At 45.5% G+C, this 16,159-nt stretch overlaps 2 protein-coding genes and 1 long non-coding RNA gene across 4 annotated transcripts in view; 1 reads left to right on the forward strand and 2 right to left on the reverse strand.

Annotated features, from left to right (window-relative positions):
* The window catches only part of CFAP77 (cilia and flagella associated protein 77), a 56,060-nt gene extending 51,701 nt beyond the window's left edge, over nucleotides 1-4,359 (reverse strand). Inside the window, exon 1 of the mRNA XM_059865532.1 lies at nucleotides 4,027-4,359. Coding sequence (XP_059721515.1) covers nucleotides 4,027-4,152 — 126 coding nt within the window. The 5' untranslated portion in view covers nucleotides 4,153-4,359. The remainder of the gene's footprint in view (nucleotides 1-4,026) is intronic.
* A 127-nt stretch (nucleotides 4,360-4,486) lies between these two features.
* On the forward strand, nucleotides 4,487-13,865 carry TTF1 (transcription termination factor 1). Of its 2 annotated transcripts, XM_059865521.1 has the most exons (12): nucleotides 4,487-4,542; nucleotides 5,160-5,260; nucleotides 5,414-6,221; nucleotides 7,011-7,258; nucleotides 7,572-7,757; nucleotides 8,807-8,885; nucleotides 9,162-9,292; nucleotides 9,781-10,009; nucleotides 11,029-11,118; nucleotides 11,338-11,403; nucleotides 11,794-11,879; nucleotides 12,264-13,865. In XM_059865521.1, the coding sequence occupies exons 2-12, from the start codon at nucleotides 5,191-5,193 to the stop codon at nucleotides 12,455-12,457; spliced, it is 2,187 nt and encodes a 728-aa protein (XP_059721504.1). In that variant the 5' UTR covers nucleotides 4,487-4,542; nucleotides 5,160-5,190; the 3' UTR covers nucleotides 12,458-13,865. The 2 variants fall into 2 exon arrangements, with proteins under 2 accessions (XP_059721504.1, XP_059721505.1); XM_059865522.1 differs by lacking the exon at nucleotides 5,160-5,260.
* Nucleotides 6,517-16,074, reverse strand: LOC132337196 (uncharacterized). The gene is made up of 3 exons (XR_009489096.1): nucleotides 15,665-16,074; nucleotides 14,093-14,191; nucleotides 6,517-9,461 (listed from the first exon to the last, which is right to left on the reverse strand). It is a non-coding gene; the product is annotated as an uncharacterized LOC132337196 (long non-coding RNA).
* Between the last annotated feature and the right edge of the window lie 85 nt (nucleotides 16,075-16,159).

A 16,159-nucleotide genomic window follows, 5' to 3' on the forward strand; every position in this document is an offset into this window, starting at 1 on the left:
GAAGCACAGCATTCAGATGTAAAAGCCCTGTTGCAACCGTAGTCCAGGTCAATAATAAAAGCTTCAGAGTGATGGAAAACCTGCCCTGTCAGTAATTTCTATTCCAAGAGATGTTTGTGATGATGCAGTTTACAGCTTGAAGTTGTAATATTCTTTTTCACACCATGCACTTGTCCAGCTTTGTCTCTTGCTTAATTACAGCTTTTTCTTTTCCTTTTTCACTATGTGACAAAATTTTAGTTTGACAAAATGGCCCCACTTGCTTTTGTAGTGTCCATCCTATGGATCTTTCCAGAAATCAAAACGATTTTGGAACAATTGTCAGCAGTGCCTTGCTCTGTGACAGTCGGCTCAGAAATACTTCATTGTGAGCTTCACTAGGCACGAAAGGAAAAAGTAAAACGTGGTGGGTGATTTCTGCCTTTACTTGGTACCCACACAGGGAGTGGAGTCCCTTGGGTAACAGGAGCTGCTGTCCCTGGGCACAGAGCAGGCTCCTGGGTGAGCCCAGGGAAAGCTCTTCTGTTCATCCCCTTCACCCACCAGACAGGGCAGTTCACTCTCCTGGCCTGGCTAATCCTTCCTTTGCTGGGAATTCCAAAGCCAGGGCTATCAGTGTGCCAGTTCCTGTGGGTTTTGGCGCTTTTTTGATCGTATATTCTTCTTCAGGAGACCTTAGCTGCTGAAATTTTATTGTCTGAATCCTGTAGCTTCTGTTCAATCTCATTTGGAAAAAAAAAGAAAAACTTCCAGCCCTCGGGGCTGAGGAGGAAAGCTTAGGAAAATGAACCCTAAATGCCCTGGCATTCAGACCAATAAAGACAGCCTGGCATCAGTTGTCATGTAAATAACAAGCTTGTAAAATAAACACTGCACATTCCTGCGGTTGTTTGTTAAATCTGCTTCTCCTGCAGTCTGCACTGGGACCTGGTGCCAGCCTTTCCTGGCCAGCAGAGCAACAGCACCATCCTCCTCCTCTTCTTCCTCAGAACTGCCAGTTTGGAAACAACTTTTCCATGTTGGGAGCAGCAGTAGGGGCTCTGAAGGTGAGCCAGATGCTTCTCAGAGCTTTTCCTGGAGAGCTGTTCCCGCTCTCTGCGTGGCCCCTGGCTCCACCTGGACAGGTAAGGGGATGCTTTGGCACGTGGGGCTGGATTTCCCATTTACCTTCACACATTAAGGAAGGTAAATCCAACTCCTTGCTGCTGACAATGACTTTGTCCGTGATAGCTTGAACTTAATTATACCATATTATACAGAAGCTATTGATCTAAATGTAATCAAACTGCTGTGGGTCACTATTTCTGAAGTCTGTGTCGAGCTTGCCAGGGGTTAAGTGTGGTAAACTCTTATTTCCTGCCCAGAGCTGGTTTATTTTTGTAACACAGGAGTTTTTAGTAAGTTTGTACTGGAAAAGTGCTTGGCTAAGGCTTTTACTGGTGAGAACAGAACAAAAATGCTTTGCTCAGATTTTTACTGGCATCAGTAGATGAAATGCTTTCCTCAGTTTTATGCTGCAAGCAAATATATACTGATAACTAAATTAACCCCTTGATTAATTAAAACACAACATACATTCTAGCAGAGAAACAGAGCACTCATCCTTAGAAATGTTCATGTGAGAAGATGATGGTTTTATAGGAGAGTGTGTGGACACGTCCTGTGGGGAGGCTGGGGCTGGGCAGAGCTGAGGCAGGAGGCTCAGCCTGGGCAGGGATCGGGTTTGGATATGTGATGCCATATTCAGAACATGCATAAAATAACTCAGAGAGAAAGAAGGATGTCCTTTGCCTGCTGCAGAGTAGATTTGTCACACTTGCACCACTGTTTTGGGGTCCAAGTGCTATTTGGAGGAGGATCAGGGACCAAGTGTCCCATCCATCTCCACTGGCCTCAGGTTGCTGTGTATTTGCTGCCCGGAGACCCTGCCTGGCAGCTGTTGGAGCTGTGTGTTCCTCATGCCCTCCCTCGGCTGCCAGCAGCACTCCTCCAAGCTGCAGTTGGCTCCAAACCTTTTGTCCTTTTCTCCTAAACCATCTTTGTGTCCTTCAGTTTCAGCACGAGGGCTGGGACCTGCTGGCCATCCTCTCCAGGGGATGAGGGTCCCCAGGGCTGTCCTGGGGAGGAGGGGATTCCAGGCTGCAGCTGGAAGCAGCAGCAGGAGGAGGAGGAGGAGGAGGAGGAGGAAGGGCAGAGGGCTGATGCTGTCAGTGTGTCACGTTTGTCCAGCAAACTGCCACCCCACCCCTGTCACCCCCCGGCAGAGAGGGACACCCTGGTGAATCCAGCACTCCCCGGGGCAGTGTGGAAGGCAGCTGGCAGGGGGGCAGCAGTTTGCTGCACAAACTCCAGCAGAACCCACCATGAAGTGCAATTACAGATTCCAAGAGTGAAAGCGTCCCTGCTATCACCCTGCTTACTGCGTGCTCGAGGATTGCACCACGTGGATGCAAATCTCCTCACACCCCTACCAGCACAAACCCTCCTGCAAGGAAGCCTTGAGAAAACAGAAATGATCCAGAATACTGAAATTGAACAATACCTTTTCCTTCTAAAACTTGCTCAAAGTTTAGTTTCACCAGATTGCAGAAATCCAAATTTTCTCTTAATTTATTAAAACATCCCACCATTTAAAATTGCTCAAAATTCCCAGTGCCAGGATGCTTGGCAAGAGTTCTTCCCATCCAACTTCGGGGATCCAGAGAAAAGAAAGAAAGTAGAAGGTGTGGATTTGAACAAGTGAGGCTACTTTTGAGCTCTGATGCAAAGCCTGCTTTTTTTTTTTTTTTTCCTATGCCTAACAAAATTCCCCAATAGATTTTTAGAGTTACAAAAGAATTCAACACTGCGAAGTCTCACATTTCCAGTGACGCTCCAAATTCCCTAATTTTACCAACTTCCAAGCCTGCCGGTGCCAGGTGCGATTACGGAAGGAACCCAAGAGCCGAATTTCGGCTGGAAATCCGCGGTTTAAGCGGGGAAACGAGGCTCGGGAGCCGGAGTTGAGGCAGGGGAAGGGCGAGGAGCAGCCGCCCGGAGCGCTCGGTGCCCGTGCGGGAGCGCGGGGCGGGCTCGGGGCTCGCTGCGGGCACGAAGCCGTTCTGCGAGTGCCATCCAGGGGACGAGAGCTGCACTTCAGCTGCTGCTCGGGGACAGCCTGACTGCGGTGGGTGTCGAGGAGGAGGAACCGACCGAAGTGACATGATTTAAAACTTTGCGAGCCGCACGCCCAGCTCAGCCGGTGCGCCGGGCAGGGATGAGTGGGAATAACGAACTGAGAAGCGCCGGGAGATTGGGAAGGGAGCAGAACCTTCAGAGCAGGTCTAAAAATGCTAATTACAGAACCACAGAGTCACTTAGGGTGCAAAGGACCCCCAAAATCATCGAGTCCAGCCTGTGACCCATCAGAACCTTGTCGCCCAGAGCAGGGCGCTGAGTGCCACGTTCCAGGCTACAGAACCACAGAGTCACTTAGGGTGCAAAAGGCCCCCAAAATCACCGAGTCCATCCTGTGACCCATCAGAGCCTTGTCGCCCAGAGCAGGGCGCTGAGTGCCAGGCGTTCCTTGGACTCCTCAAGAGCGGTGACTCCAAACGGCCCCGGGCGGCCCCTTCCGAGGGCGGTGTAATTTAGGTGGGTACAGTTTGTGTGACCCTCTGCTGTCTCTAGGGCTGGAGAGCAGCCCCAGTGACATCTCGGTCCTTGTCCCCGAGTGCTTCCCAGACCTCGGGACTTGGGGAAACCCACGCAGGGAGAGCCCATCCTGCTCTGTGCCCATCACCGGCTGCGGACCGCTCGTTAAAACACGGCCATGCTTGTGAAGGAGCAGCGGGGAAACACAATTTCCTTGTCATATAAATCAGTGTGGGGGGGAAAAACTGATTTTAACTGCTTTAAGGGGAAACTTTTTTGCTGTGGAGCTGCCCGCGGTGACCGTGACCCCCACCCTCCCCGCTGGCTGTGGGGTGGGAGGCGGCCATGGCGATGGGTATCGGGGGTGGAGGTCGCGGGGGTCGCGGGGCTCACCTTGATGATGAGCGGGTTGCGCAGCATGCTGAGCCGGACCAGCCCCAGCCGCTCGTTCTCGGTGCCCGGACCCGCCTCGGCCAAGGTCATGGGCCGCCGCCGGGGCCCCGTTCTGCCGCCCGCCATGGCGCAGGGGCCGCTCCCGGGCCGGTCCGGGTGCCGGGGGGGAGTCTCGGCTGTCCCGGTGCCGGTGCCGGGGCTGTCTCGGCGGTCCCGGGGGTCACTGCACGGCCGCGGTACCGATCCCGAGGGTCTCTGCAGGGTCCGGTGCCGGTGCCGATCCCGGGGCTCTCCGCACGGCCCCGGTGCCGATCCCGATCCGGGGGTCTCTGCACGGCCCGGTGCCGGTGCCGGGGTTCTCCCACCGAACTCGCGGCGCGCGCGGCGGCGTCCGTCTCCAGGCAACAGGCGGTGCGCCGCTCTGATGGGTCCGGCTGGGGCCGCTTCCGCCTGAGGAACGGATGGGCCGGGGGCGGTGCGCGGGGGGCCGGCGGCGCGGGTGCACACCGCGTGGAGGTAGCGGGAGGCCCGGCGGGGCCGGGGGCGCGGAGGGGCGGCGGGGGATTGCGGGCTTCTCACAGCTCGGGGCTGCCGGGAGCGCTGTGGGAGCGCTGGGAGTCTCCCTCGGTAGCCCCGGATCGGCGGGATCCGCCCTGGCCGTGCTCAGCCGGGGTTTCTCGGTTTCTGGGCCTAGGGGCGAGCTGTGGTTTGCGCTCTGCGGAGCTTTCGGGGCTGCTCGTTCCCCTCGCTGGCGGGGAGGGGATGCCCGGGACCCGCCGGCGGTGCGAGCGTCCCTGGGAATGCGAAATTCAAGGGCGCGTGTTTCAAACGTGACAGGGGGTGTTGCGTAGGGAATGTTTTGTATGTGCTGGATGTAGAAAATGTGCTAAAAATGCTTCCTGCGTGCTCTATGTGACTGAATCCTACCGGCAGGGCTGAGCTCGGCCCCTCAGAAACTTCTAATCAGAAAATATTGGGTTTAGTGCTGATGAGTCTCATGTTTCTATGTTGTTTTTAGCTGGGTGCTGTTTCAGTGTTGAAAGCTGAGTTGAACATACTAGCCAGACGTTGCTCAGCTGTTCAAAATCAAAGCTAATATTTATTGAATTTATTGAAAGTGTTTCTTGTTGTAGAAAAGCACTTTGGAGGCTGGGGACAGCTGTGATGCACATCTGTTTGACAAAGAAGGCATCAGCTTTTCCTAGGCACTTTAGAAAACTAACTGGATTGAAAAGTAAGAGTCTAAGATAAAATTGAGGCTTTAATTGTTAAGGTTTTGTGTGGGTTTTGTGCTTTTTGTTAGTTTTTTTTGGGGGGGAGGTGTTTTGTTTTAAACAAAAATGGTGTATAAATGACAACACTTCAATAAAACTCTCTTTTACTTAAGGAAAAAAAATGAAAGGCAGAGCACCTGCAGGTGATTTTCAAGTCCAGGATTTTGTCAAGAAGAAGAAAAAGAAGAAGAAGAAACCAAATGAGTCCAACAACAGCCAGGAAAAAGCTGAAAGTGTGGAAGATGCAGAGCCTGGCCACATTTCCCCAGTGCTCTTTGAAGATGCAGCAGCACAGGCTGAGGAGGGCAAGGAAAAGAAGAAAAAACTGAAAAAAAAGGGTGAGAAGCAGAGTCTGCTGGATAAATACTTTGTGAAGGTGGAACATGAGCTCAGCAATGGGACTGGAGCAGCTGCTTCCCCGAGGAAGAAGAGGAAGGGGGAAGACAGCAGCCACGAGCTCAGCGATGTCAGCTGTGTCCTTGTGAACCAGGACTGCCAGGAGGGGGCTGCTGATTATGTTTATTTTAAAAAGCACAAGAAGAAAAAGAAAGAGAAGCAGCCTGAAGAGGATGAGGTGTGTGAGCTGCCTCCTTCTGAGGCACCCAGCAAGGGCCACAAAGAGAAATCCAAAAAGAAGAGGAAGAAGAGGAGAGAGGGCAGTGGCCAGGAGGACACAGAGGGAGCAGCTGAGCCACTGCTGTCACCCTCAGGGCAGGACAGGGGCTGGCCTTGCCCTGCAGGTGAGGATGGAGACTGTGATGCTGCCTCTGCCATCACTGAGGTCTCCATGGAGCTCCCTGCTGGCTTTTCCACCCCCAATAAAGCAGCTGGGCGAGCTGAGAGGACTCCAGCACTTGCTAAAAAGGCCATTAAGAGCAGCCCTTATGTCATGGAAGAAAGCTCTTCAGAGTCTGATGTGATGTAAGTTCAGGTTTTCTTTGGGGGTTTTTTTCCTTCCTCCTCTCCCCAAATACATTCCTTTTGTTATTTGGCCTCCAGGTTTTTCTCCATTCTGTTTTGAGTGTGTTTTAAAGAAAAATTTTGAACTTACACAGCATTTGTGATGTTAGAGCCCAACTTTAAAACTTCAGTTTTCTTGTGGAGATCCAACAACAATTTTTAAGAACACTTCAGTGTAGGCTCTTTTCTCCTCTTTAAAAACTGTAGGTATAGAAATAATTTGCCTACAAACAATTCACATTTTAAAAAAGAAAAGTGGAGCGAAAAGAGAAGAATTTTATTTGTTAAAGTTGATATTTATAGTGACCATGTGCATTTTAACCAAGCAGCTAGTAAGGTCAGCTAAACAATTGAATGTTGTGTGCAAATAAATGCTCGTGTAAGTAGTTCTTGATGCCTTTGCAGTGTCTAGAAAACAAAACAGGAGCACTAGTAAGAGACAGATGGAAAAAATCTGTGGGCCAGTACTAGCAAGAGATTATTTCTTCAGTATGCCCATGTGTGAGAGTTTTGTGGATTTTCAGAACTTCAGAAAGCTCCTTGATTATTGTAAGTATAGAAATTTGGAAATAAATTACAATTATTATGTTAAAAGGTTAGAAATGCAAGGCAATGGATGTGTGAAGTATTTTTTGTTCTGTAATTGACAAATATTTAAATTCTTTTAATGGCAAAGATGGTAACAACATCTCTGGTTTGGAGTTCTAGTGGTGTATTTTATTTTATGCCTTTTTTTTTGTTCTATATCAGGACACCAAAAGCCTTGGCATCACATGAAAAGCAGCAGAACAATTCCTTTGCTGAACTGGCAGCCTTTGATGAGGTCAGTGTGGATGGTGAGGAAGGCCTGGACCCTGCCATGACTTCATTTGTGGATTTGGATACTGCAAGACAAGAACTGGAAGAGTTTATTCCTCATGTGAAGAATATATCAGACAGTTCAGTCAGGAAAATGGCTGGAAGAGACCTAATGAGGTTTAAGGAGTTTAAAAAACAGGGTGAGCTCTCTGAAATCTTGTTGCAGTGAGAAAAGGCTGTGCAGCTGTGCTGATTTTTGGACAGTGTCGTGTCTGTTGCACCCACAGTCTGCTTCACTTCATTCCATTGGCAGATTTTCTGTTTCTCTGTTTTGTAGCATCTGCTTCCATATTGGCAAATTTCAGTCCAAACTCGTGTGTTAATTGCTGATTCCCAGCTGGTTTGGTTTCTTTCAGTTTTCTCTTTTTCCCTCTGAATTTGTTGATACCTGAGATGGGCAAGAGAGGTACTTGAGGTTTGACTTGGGTTTTTTTTAACCTTTCTGTATTTTAGGTATAGCTGTCAAGTTTGGCAGATTTACCCAGAAGGAAAATAAACAAATCAGGAAAAATGTTGAAGAGTTCTTAGACCTTACTGGAATAGACAGTGCTGAAAAACTTCTGTTTACCTCGAGGTATCCAAACGATAAATACATCATCCATCGCCTGAAAACAGAACATCAATTTTGTGAAAAAATCTGTGAGTATTTAAGTTATTCAGACAGCTGAATGGTGCATTCTAGAACCTGGTGATATCATGGCATATTCTGTAAAATATTTTTTATGGACAAGCACTGATGTTGCTAAATTTGGTAAGAAAAGAAGCTGCTGACATGGTGTAGTTGATAATCTGCACAGTCCACTGTTCCTAGTATCTGGTCTCAAATAGGAAGAGTTTGGAGATGAAATATGGTCAAGACCAGTAAAGACTTCCAGACTTGCTTTGGGCTTTAAGTGCATTATTTGCTAAACTGCAATTAAGATTACTAATGGCAGCTGTGAGTGATTAAATCCTGTCTGAAACTGTCACCAATAAATAGGTGTCAGGTGCAGGACTGGGGGGGTGTGGAAGAAACTTGAGTCATGCCAGTCTTCCAAGAGCTGGGGATCTCCTCAGTGCACCAGGAGTTTTATTCTTTGTGTTTGGTGACATCTGAGGCAAGGGAGAGTCAAGGACAGCCTGTCATGGATCAGGATGCTGGGATCAAACTACAGATTTGTTCCTCTTTCAGACACACAGTCCTTCCCTCTGCATTGGCACATTTCCCTGATGGTGACTTTCATTCCAGTCTGGGAGTTTGCTCCCGAGCTGGGAAGATTTGGCAGAAAGTCTCATCAGTGTTCTGGGCCTTGCAGTCCCCTCTGCTGCCCAAGGTGGTTGTGTGTTCCCAGGGCTTGGTCTCTGGTGATCTTCCTGCAGCAGAGATCTTCACTTGGTTTTTGCTGATGCCCCCAGTGCCTGCTTTTCCCAGTTGGAACAGTCTGTGAGCACCCAGGGTCTCCTCAGCTCCTGCCTGGTGGCTGTCTCATGTCTCTCTTCAGTGGGAGTGTTCAGCATGCCAGTTAAATTTTAGTCACACCTGGATCAAATGCACAGCCAGTCCATGCAGTTTGTAGCTGGTGAGTGGAAAGGATCTGTTGATGACAGCATGGCCATGAAAACGTGTGGTGTTGGGTTTTTGGGGTTTGTTTCATTTGGGCCTCACCACTGTTGGAAATGTTTGTTAAAAATGATCCTTTGCCTTCCAGCTGAGGGCATACCCCGGCCCTGGAGGCTGATATATTATCGAGCAAGGAAGATGTTTGACCCAAATAATTATAAAGGAAGGTAAGGGAATACTTTACAAGTGTTTCGGAATGCTAATATCAGTCTGTGTTGATTATCTGTAAATTAAAAATGGATTCAAATGAAGATCCTCTCCCACTTGTGCCAGTTACTGTGACTTGATTGATAACTCATTTTCCCTTTTTGATTCCTCTTTTCTAAAATATGACTTGAAGTGATAGTGATGATTAACACTGATGACCTGCAGATGTTACAGCTATTTAAGAGATTGAAATGGCTTGAAATTACAGCTGAAGCTGTGCCCATTTCCTCAACCAGGTATACTACAGAAGAAAAAGAACAATTAAAGAAGTATCAAGCTCTGCATGGCAATGATTGGAAGAAGATTTCTGAGTTGATGTCCCGTTCTAACCTCTCAGTTGCTATGAAATTTTCTGAAATCAAGTCAGGTATGTAATTTTAAGAAAACAATTCATTTTGTGTAATGTTATTTGAACTGTACAATGTAGGTACCCTAAAAGTCCTTCAAGTATGGGGGTCTTTAATTAATTCATTGATTTATAGTGATGGTCCTCTTCACACCACTGATTGCATTTTCATGTGGAAAGGATAAGATCTCTGAAAGAAAATGGAGAAGCAGTAGAACAAATATAACTCTTTATTAACAGAACTGACATCTAAAAAAGATGATTTTCTGGGGAGGGCAGAAGGAATTTGGCAGCCAGGTTTAAAAAGATCAGACTGGAGATCAGACTGTTCTTTAGTGTTTAGGCTGAACTCTCAAGCTTGGTATGCAGAAGAGTTTGTAGGACATGTGTTAAGAAGTTGGTCCTATAAATAAAAATCATGCAAAGTGAAACATTTGCTCTTTTGCTTTTTTTCCCCCCTAATCATTCATGCTAAATTGTGCCTTAACCTGGTGGGTTTTCAATTTTAGCTATTAACTATGGTCCTTGGACAGAGGAAGAGACGCAGAAGTTAATGAGTGCAGTGAAGGATGTGATGAGGAGAAAACTGATCACAGAAGATCCAAATTCTCTTCCCTCCCTGGAACAGTCAGACAGGGATCTCTGGATTGACCGTGAGCAGCTGTACCAGCCACTGCCATGGACTGAGATTGAAACCAAAGTGGGAAGTCGATACTGGAGACAGTGCAAACAGAAATGGTGAGGGCTTGGACTAAACTGGGAGAGTAAAATGTCTTCTGGGCTGTGTTATTCTGCAAAACTTTTGGTTTGTACCATGATGATCCTTTGGTAAGAGATTTGTAGAGCACAGAAGAGGTATTGCAGATGAGACTGAGACAGCTCTTTGCTAGCTGCAGCAAGTTCTCTGTTTGCTGTGGTAGCAAAGCCTGATTTCTGCCTGGTGTGCTGAGGCCTGAGCAGCAGAATTGACTTACATGTTGAACCCTGGGCATTGTGACTAACACCAGCAGTATTATTTACCTCAGAATAGATGATTGAGACTTTTATGCCAGCTGTTTAACACCAAACCAGCTGTTTCAGAAACTTTCACATAACCTTGTGTAGTTCTCTGCAAGAAATGTATCACTTTGAGAAACTTTCCCAACTGTCAGGAATAGCAGCTTCTTTGTAGGGTATTCTAGGGGAAACCCTCCCAGCCAAGGCCTGGGCCCTGGCCAAGCCTTGGCCCCTGCTGGTTGGGAAGTGTGCCATCAGATCCAGGTGTTCCTGTGCTAAAAATATAATCAAGGCACTTTGACTTGCTGATTTGGGGCCTATAAAAGCTGGACCCACTTTTGGGGCAAATTTGGAACCTCACCTAGGAGTGGAGACACTGTGGAGGATTTTCCAGTTGGTGGGAAGGGTTCTCCAGGTCCTGCCTATGAAATGGGGCTCCCCAGTGACAGGATCTGGATGATGGTAAAATATTAAAGTAATTGGTGATGTATCTTTCTCAATCATTATCCTTTCTCTCATATAGTAATGATTAGTGCACTCTTATTTTTGCTTGTTGCTAAAGTTAAGTGTATAGTTTTATTGAATGTATCATTTTACTTTTTTGTTGCCTTAATATTCATAGTAAAATAAGACCATTCTTTCCATTGATGACTGTGTCCCTTCAATCCCCCCTGTCACTTGGCCTCTCTGTGACAGCAGCAGCATCTTGATGCTTGGAATTTCTTGAAATGACAGAAACATGGTTTTGTGTGTTTTGAAAGGAATTCAATTTTAACAAGCAAATTGACCAGAGGGCAGAAGTTGTACAGAGGAACCAATGGATTACGGACCAAGATCACTCTTATTAAAAGGTACAGTCCTGAGCACTGGGATGTTCTTGTATCTCCCACTGTTTGAGCTGTGCTTACAAAAGTTGGCAGGGTGAGAACAGCCTGCTTGCAGCTTGTTACATGTTTTGTAATCATTCTTTCTGTGGACAAAATGTCCTGTAATTTCTGACTGGGGGAGCTGAGAGCACTGAATGATGTCTTGAGTTCTGCTTGCAAACTGCTTCTGTCTCACATTCACAGGTTGTATGAAACAAAAGCAGAGGATGCCACTGAAGTAAACTGGGATGAAATCAGTAATGCTATTGGGTAAGCCTCCCTTCTTTCTTTTTATGGATACAAAGGGTAGTGAAAGCAGAGGAATCAAAGTTCTGATACCTCTACAACTGTAGGAACTGTTCAGTTTGGAAACATTACAATTGCATATCCTGGCATAGCACTGAGCAGGAAGCCAAGATATGAAACCCTTAATGTTCCAGATACTGGGGTGTTGTGTATCTGTGCTTCCAGATGTTCATCAACTAATGGGAAAAATTATGATTTGATATTATGGGTTAATTATTATTTGAATTCCATCATTTCTACCTAAATCTAAGCTGGGTTTGACTGGTATCACTCTCAGAAATGGATAACTCAGTAACAATTAAGCTTTATGATAGTTCCTTGCACCACTAATTCTTTGAACTCTTCTCTTTGCAGAGATGTTCCTAGAGCCTATGTTCAATCAAAGTTTTACAGGCTAAAAGTGTCCTTTGTCCCTCTCTGGAAAAGAAGGACTTTTTCTGGTCAGTATGTCAGCTGTTCCTATGTATTCCTTAAGGCTTTGGCTTGAATCTCAGAGGATACATGTTCTGGTTCAATTTTTTACTAACTGGCTAAAATCTTAGACTTTATACTTATTTTACTAAATGCTTTTTTTATAACTTTCAATGTTCTCTTCATGCAATTGTTTATGAACCTGTTCTTTTTAATACCTTGGCTTGAAAAGTTTTAAGACTGCTTTTTAATTTCTCTTTGCATGTTTGTTATGCCTGATCTCCCTGCAGCCTCTGTGATCAGAACAATACAGAGATTTTTTGCATTTAATACTGACAACAGAATTTCTGTCTGTGAGATGCTGTTCCTCTACAGATCCAATTAAAACCACTTTTTCTTTTTTTTCCTTTTAGAAATTATTGATTATCTGTATGAAAAGACACTCCCAGACCTTGAAGAAAAGTTAAGGGAAGAAGAGGGGAAGTGCAGTAGTTTTTCCAGTTCAGCAGCCAGGCAGCAGCAGCAGGCTTTCAGACTCAGTGACATTTTTGACTCCAATGAAGGGAGAGGCAATGACACTTTTTACTCTGGTAATGAGAGTGAGTAATTGATTGTCCTAAAAGCAATGCCTAATTTGCATCTTTAACTGCAAATGGGTCTGGTTGAAAGTGGGTGCAGCTCACCCCCTGCAAGTACCCAGGCTATTGGCAATGGGAGGAATCAGGATAGGCACCTCTGATTGTCTTGTTTTTATCCTGAAGATTGAGTTAAACAGAGCTGTTTATGCCACATTTTATTTAATTCAGCTCTGGTTTTAGAAGATTTCATGTAAGCATCCAAGTTGCTTTCTAAATGTCTCAAAATACTCTTTTTTTTTTTTTTTGTGGAGTTGAGAGCTGCTATTTGCCTTTTATGAATGAACTTGGTTTTCAGAATTTTATTTTTTTTAAATTCATGGGATTGGAGAAAGGTTTTCAGTTTGCTTTTAAAACTCTGTAATAATCAAGTCTTAAGACATCTTCGTTGATGAAAACAGCACAACTTTTGAGTTGTTTTTTTTTAAACAGGTATCTTATTCTTAAAAGCACTAATTTTATTTTTGATGCAGACTTACACTTTTCTCAACCCTTCTAAAGAAAAAAGACTTTTGTCCATTACTATTCATCATTTCATGCTAACCAAAACAAGTAATTTAAAATGTTGTTGTATTTAATATTTGGAATACAGAGACAAACTAGTGTGTATATATGCATATACATACATATATATTTTTAATTTGTCAAGAATAATTTCTACATTTTAATAAGAGAGATGTTGTACTTGTGTTTTGTATGATACTTTTAACTCTCTGCCTGCAGTGGTTATTTGTAAATGGACTGAAATAATGTAAAAAGACCCAAAAATATATGTGTAAATTCGTTGTAAGGCTTGTTTATATTTCCCATATGCTGTACTAGACAGTAAAGCAAGAAGATTCAGTCCCTGCTTTTTTAGGGTCATTTTGCTAAGTGACAATTTCCCTCTTCAATTCTAGTAATCATTGAAAATCCAGAACTTTCAATGGCTTGAAATAAAGGCCTTGTTGGAGGGTCTGGAAGGTGACTTATAGCAAGGGATTTTAAAGGAAAACTTCCCATATTTAACTGTGTCAGCTCTCTGAAGATAGAAAGCACTGGGATTTTTGTGAGACTGGCACAACCCTCCCCTGCACCAGCCACTGCTTTGAGGGTAAAGTTCTCCAGCCAAGAGATGAAATGGGATGGGAGGAGGAAACACACACCACTTCCACCTAGGTCTTTGTGTTGCTTCATGAGTTTTAAAGTTAAAAGCTGAAAAACTTGAATTTCTGAATCTAAGAAGTTTGTCTTTTTCAAGGGTTTTTTTTTTTTTCTTTTTTTTTTTTCCCTGGAAAATAGAGATGCTCTGAATTTCATGCAGGCAAGAGCACAAACAATGCCTGGTTGTAGAGTTTGTAAAGTAGATCTTGCAGAAATAAACTTCTGTTTCCATGCTGAGATTTATTTTATTCTTTGCTTTAAAAGAAAACTGTCATGGCTGAGTGTAATGCACCTCACTCCAAAGAGAGAAGCAGCAATGTTTTATTGAGTGAAAAGAATGATTTGACAGTTCAATAAAGTTGATGGAATTTAATGAAGTTTTAAAAGGGGTTTACCAAGGTTCAAAGCTCACCTTATTAATGACTTATTCATTAGTACTAATTCAGCTGCTCTCAGTCACTTACCAAGGATCTGCTGTGAGTAAGGGATCTCTGCTCAGGTAATGGATCCCAGACCCTGGGAGGGTTCCCTGCTCCAGGGCATTCCTCTGGCCTTCAATCCAGCTGCAATTCAGAGTTACTAGGGTGAAATTGGTGCTTGTTAATCAGCAGTACAGACAGGACAGATGCCTTTGTTTTAGCTCTGCTAACTCATTCTCCACTCATTATCTTGCATGTTTGGGCTTCAAAACCACCTTTAAAAATATTTTTCTGAGGCACTTTCACTCCCTTGTCAGTGAGCCAGGAGCATTCCAGCTCAAAGGGTCACCCTAGGGCATGAGCTCCTGTTACTCCCTCCCAGAAACTACCCAGGAAAAATCTTGCTGATACTCCTTTAAAGCAGTTTCTCTGCTAAATAGGAATTGTAAACTTGGAGCTATCACTGCACTGGCTGCTTTTGGGCAAACACAGACCTGAGCAAAGAGAGGCTTCCATCTCCCTGCAGCCCTGGGAATGGAGCAAGGAAACTCCTTCATCTCCCTGGGTGAGGTGTGTGCAATCTGTTTGCACCGGGGCAAATAATTGCAGGTTGATTATTTCCCAGGTGCTGAAAGGCACAAGGAAGGAACTTTTCCCTTTGCCATCCTCTTCCCTGGGCCCGTGGGATTACAGGCAGGGGGAGGCAGTTCTTTCACGTGGATATTTCAGTATTACTGCAAACAGAGCAAACTCTGCAGAGGTTTAAAAAAAAAAGAGGCTCCACGGAATGATGAAGAAAATAACATTGACAAAGCTTTGTGTATCAGACTGCATTATAAATAAGAGCATGACAGATCTTTCAAGTGTAAAAGCACCCTAAAAACTTGGGTGTTTCAAGCAGACATGTTGCTTCAAACATTTCCCTGGTGTCTTCATGACCTGAGTGGTGTTACAGCACAAAACTCTTCAGCTGTGTGGCATTATCAAAGACAGAGACAGATGAGTTCCAAGGCTGTGTTTGCAGCACTTCAAAGCTGAAGAAGCTGCTGAAGATCAAATGGGGACTTGCTTTTTTCACCCCTCTCTCCTGTAAGGTCTTAACCAAGGAGGTGGAGAAAGGTAATGCTGATGTAACTTGGGTCAAAGTTACAAGATGCTTGAAGTAAAGGACACCAATAGAACCTGAATCATAAATTTCTATACAATGCAATAGCCAGTCTATAATTAGCTAGTTGCTTAATGTTTAAATAAACAGAAACTTGCCAGGTGAATAATCTCACAAACAGACAAGTGTAGCTATACTGGGAAGTAGGAGGATATACAAATGAGAAACTGGCAAATATAAAGCCAATTAGCCACAAAATGAAGAATTTAGTCTGGTTAGACCCAGAAGGACCAAGGAACACCATAACTGCACATGGTCTGAAGACAAAGTTAAGAAGTTCAGATGAGAGGAAGACCTTGAGCCTTCACTGAAGAAGACCCCCAAGAACACCTAAATTGGAGAGGTGCAAGGCAGTAGAGAAAAACTATAACTAGGAGATAACATTATGTATAATATCATCATATATGCGCTGGAGCTAATTTAATGACATAACAACATCAAGGAATACTTACTGTATAAATAAACCACAGCACTCGAAAAGGGTGAGTGAGTGAGGTGGAGAAATCCTCCTGGCCTCCAGCGCTGCAATAAACAAACACCTGCTCGGTAGACACCAATCTAGGGCGTTTCACTTCCAAGTAGTCTTTTCGGCCATCACCGTCCGTCGCTGAGGCGGTGCCCGGGCTGTAACCCCGCTCAGGCCCAGCACCGTCAGGCCCATCGCCGTCCGTGGCTGAGGCGGTGCCCGGGCTGCAAAACCGCTCAGGCCCATCCCCGTCCGTCGCTGAGGCGGTGCCCGGGCTGCAGCACCGTTCAAGCCCATCCCCGTCCGTCGCTGAGGCGATGCCCGGGCTGCAGCACCGTTCAAGCCCATCCCCGTCCGTCGCTGAGGCGGTGCCCGAGCTATAACACGGCCCAGCCCCGTGCCTCAGTTTCCCCGCCCGCCGCCTCTGGGCCGTGCTGTCCCTTTAAGGCTCCTCCCGCGGGAGGCAGCGAGCGCCCACTTC

This window comes from Haemorhous mexicanus, chromosome 21, assembly GCF_027477595.1.
Source record: "Haemorhous mexicanus isolate bHaeMex1 chromosome 21, bHaeMex1.pri, whole genome shotgun sequence".
Taxonomy (NCBI): domain Eukaryota; kingdom Metazoa; phylum Chordata; class Aves; order Passeriformes; family Fringillidae; genus Haemorhous; species Haemorhous mexicanus.

Coding starts and splice junctions, on each gene's coding strand:
- TTF1 (XM_059865521.1), top strand. CDS start 5,191: ATGCACATCTGTTTGACAAAGAAGGCATCAGCTTTTCCTAGGCACTTT. Junction 6,222..7,010: donor TCTTCAGAGTCTGATGTGAT/GTAAGTTCAGGT, acceptor GTTCTATATCAG/GACACCAAAAGCCTTGGCAT. Junction 11,119..11,337: donor AAGATCACTCTTATTAAAAG/GTACAGTCCTGA, acceptor TCACATTCACAG/GTTGTATGAAACAAAAGCAG.